This window comes from Acanthisitta chloris, unplaced genomic scaffold (assembly GCF_000695815.1).
Source record: "Acanthisitta chloris isolate BGI_N310 unplaced genomic scaffold, ASM69581v1 scaffold31895, whole genome shotgun sequence".
Taxonomy (NCBI): Eukaryota; Metazoa; Chordata; class Aves; order Passeriformes; family Acanthisittidae; genus Acanthisitta; species Acanthisitta chloris.
The window spans coordinates 1-3,765 of record NW_008673717.1 but is presented as its reverse complement, the minus strand read 5'-3'; the positions used below and the strand labels follow the sequence as shown (position 1 = coordinate 3,765).

The 3,765-nt window shown below is 48.2% G+C and overlaps 1 protein-coding gene across 1 annotated transcript in view; it reads right to left on the bottom strand.

Annotated features, from left to right (window-relative positions):
* Positions 1 to 3,422, bottom strand: part of LOC103802571 (protein-lysine methyltransferase METTL21D-like) — a gene marked incomplete at its 5' end in the record, with an annotated part of 20,120 nt that extends 16,698 nt beyond the window's left edge. The window contains 4 exons of the mRNA XM_009075055.1: positions 784 to 888; positions 1,826 to 1,945; positions 2,841 to 2,913; positions 3,288 to 3,422. Coding sequence (XP_009073303.1) covers positions 784 to 888; positions 1,826 to 1,945; positions 2,841 to 2,913; positions 3,288 to 3,422 — 433 coding nt within the window. The remainder of the gene's footprint in view (positions 1 to 783; positions 889 to 1,825; positions 1,946 to 2,840; positions 2,914 to 3,287) is intronic.
* Between the last annotated feature and the right edge of the window lie 343 nt (positions 3,423 to 3,765).

The window sequence follows — 3,765 nt, the reverse complement described above, 5'->3', positions numbered from 1 at the left end:
CCAGCTGCTTCTGCTGCCTCACGCCAAGTCCTCCAGCAAAAAGCTGTTCTGTGTAGGTGAGTCACCAACCACACTGGAGACAGTTCTTTGTGGTGTTATCCCATCCCCTCTCCCTCTTCTCCAGAGCTTTGCCAAAGGACACATCCTGCGGTTGAAGACCTCACGATGGAAAATTCTGTGAAGAGATTTTGACCAAACTCAGGGATTTTTCAGTGGTCTTTGTCCCAGCACTGCACCCACATGTGTCAGCACAACATGCAAAGTACTTTCTCCATGCTTCACCAATTAGCACAGAAATGATCAAACCACCCCGGGCAGGTGCTGAGCACCACGTCTAGACATGGTTTTGGGGAGAAGGATGTGCACAGAATCAAAAGCAGCACTGGGAATATTCTCTTTGTCACTCTGGTGCCTCCAACTCCAGATGTGAGATCCCACCACAGGGTGGAAGCAGGAGCAGAAGTGTGAAGCTCACACGTGGTCCTGCTGGAGAGAGACTGTAGCACCTGGGAGAGCATTTGAGAGCAAAGCAGCTCCTCTGACAGCATGGATCTGAGCTCTGCCTCCACAGGGTCCCTAAGGGAATTTCACAGTCTGGAGCTTCACCCCCGGAATGCTCATACTGTGCCAAGGAAACAGAAGTGCTGGGAATTCCTGGCAGCTGGTTCCACTAACCATTCCAGTGGAAGGTGTCCCTGCCCATGGCTGGGGTTAGAATGAGACGATCTTTTAGGTCCCTTCCAACCCAAACCAGTCTGGGATCCTGGGATTCCATGGACCCACCGTTTGCTTCCTGTGGATGTTCATGATGTGAATGTCTTCGCTGCGGTACTCCTCGTCATGCTTATCCAGGGGGATTTTCTCCACCTCAAAGTCCCTCTGAAGCAGCTGGTGGTCAGAGAACACATGGAATGATTCCACCAAAGGCCTCCACAACCATTCCAGCTATTTCCCCCCTCAGAGCAGCACATTTACCCTCACATTAGCTACTCCTGCACCAATCCAAAGCTAGGGACAGCCTGAAACACTTAAGAATCTGTAACTTGTGGAAAAACATTCCTGAAGTGTTCAAGCCATGTGGATGTGGCACTTGGGGACATGGTCAGTGGTGGCCTTGGCAGTGCTGGGGGAATGGTTGGACTTGGTGACCCCAAAGGGCTTTTCCAACTTTAACAATTCTGTGACTCTATTTTTCTGCTTCCTTCAGTCCCTAAAGTGCTCAGACAAACCACAGCACCTGCCAACTCTCTCCGCTGGAGGGGAACAAAACCAGGCTAAACCACCCTGGGATGTGCTCAGATTGACTGGGCTGAGCCTGACAAACCAAGGAAGGAAATAATCCCAGAAATCAGCCAGAAACACCAACATTTGCTGTGTTTGTGATGAGAGAAGCACCTCAGCAGAGCTGAGCTCGACCCTCCTCGCAGCCAGAGCCCCACAGGAGTGCAAGGAATGGCTCATTATCAAACAGGTGCTTTTATTAACACACACAGATCACCCTGGAATTCTCACCCTTCCGTTTTTTGCAGTATTATTACTGGCACATATAATGCTTTCCCACAGGCATCACAGGGGCAGTTAGATCTGCACTGACCATCATCTGCACCACTGGGAGCGACTCGGGTGTTCCCTCTGTCCCTTTTCCTTCCCTGCACAGCTGGAATATTTAGTTAAAAATTAAAACACCTATCCATGCTCTCTCAGCAGAGAAGGGAATTTTTCCTATCTGATTTTCTATCACTCGGCAGAGTCCTCAGTCCCTGAGCAGAACTTTGTGTTTTCCCTCTGCTTCCAATGCACAGAAAATGTGTTACAAAACATTTACCTCAAAGTATTTCCTCTCGATTTCAGGATTCTTCCCCACAGTTCTCTGCTCATAGCAGCACAAGACACACGTGTTGGGGCCAGTCAGGTCCTTCAGTGTCTTCAACAATGGCTCTAAGGACTGCCCAAAAGAGGTTAAATATTCCCCACTCAGATTTCAAGCTCATTTCACTGGTACAACACCCTCTGGCTAAAGGCTTCACCCAGGAGAGAACTTCCCAGTTTTGCTTTCCAGGGAGGTATTTTTAGCCCTTTAACTGGGACAAGAGGAACATGGGGGCAAGCTGGAAAGCAGAGGAGAAAGGGAGAATGCACAGGAGAAGAGTTTCAGGGACTGTCCAGGAAAAGTGAACTGGAATCAAAGCCCAGAACATCCCACACTGCTGAGTGGGCACTTCCTCAAGGCACACAATTTGTGCCTTGGTATGGTTTAAAAGTGAGAGTCTCCTCAATTGTTCTTGGAATATGGCTCAGACCCAGGCCACAAGGTATGGGAATGGGACCAGCACGCAGGGAGCCAATGCTGTAAAACCACTGGAAGGACACTGGAACATGGAGTACTTCCTTTTCCTGCAGCTTCTCCTACTCTCCATGCACATCCCACAGAGCTCCAGCTGAGGAGTTGGAGCAGACTACACCAACCATTTAGCTGGAGCATCATTTCTCCTCTTGCCTTCCCAAGGGAAGCACGAGCAGAGCCCAAACAGAGCAGATGTAGCACTTTTAAAATTCATTTACCAACGACTTCTACAGTTCACAACATTTTGCTTCATACTTCATTCCCAACGTAAAAAAAAAAAAGAGGATGAGGATGCACATACATTATATTTGGGGATTTTTCAAGTCTCAAGTGCCCTTGAATCTATTAAAAATGCCTTTTCCAGTTTTGTTCTAGTACTCCTCTAATCCCCAGGGACCAAGACACAAACACTGTGTTTATCTGAACACTTCTCACACTAAACTCAGCCCCTTCCCCAGGAAACTTTCTCTAGGGGTGTCACAAAGTCCTCATTTACCTCCTCATAGTAAATGCAATCAGCCATGAGTATGTAATCAGGGGGAGGCTGAAATTCTGACACATCTTCACCCCTGAAAAGAACAAACAGGAAAAAAACACAACAAAAAGTGACAAGCTTCAGTAAGAACTCATACAACTAAAGGGCTCAGTATAAAGTCAACTACTATGCAGAAGGAAAACCAAGCTCCCATGACAACTCATATTACTAAATGACTGAGCATAAAGTTAATTACTATGTCCTTACATGTAGTGTAAGGACATATACATAGTCTTTATATGTCCTTGTACACAGTACAGTAAGTCCTTACAGTCTAAGGGGAGGTATTTTATAGCAGAAGGACATAGAAGCTTCCCTTTTGCAGCTGTTTTAAAGTATGTTTATCAATTCAAGCCAGCCCAGGAGCCCTGCTAAAGCTGAACAGAGACATTAAAAGCTCATACAAACCATTTCAGTACCTTGGCTCGGACTGATCCTGTGATCAGGTGCTTGTTGTTCTCTATGTTCACCATCAGCAGCTCCTGCAGCTCCTCGAGGTCAAAATACTTGTATTTGAATATTCCATGTGATGGTTCAGTCCTTCTGCACACCAGGAGGGCTCCACACACACACACACACACACAGGGGTTAGGGGATAACACTGCAGCACCAGCACAGGGAATGGACATCGAAAGGATTTCAGGTAGATGATTTGGAACAGAGGGGGATGAGAGGCACAGAGGGGGCACAGCAGGGTGCAGAGGGGGATGAGTGGGCACAGAGGGGTATGAGAGGGCTCAGAGGGGCATGAAGGGGCATAGAGTACAGAGGGGTGTGAGTGGGCACGGAGAGGTACAGAAGGGTATGAGTGGGCACCGAGGGGTGTGAGGGGGCAGAGAGGGGTGTGAGGGGGCACAGGGGGGTACAGAGGGGTATGAATGGGCAT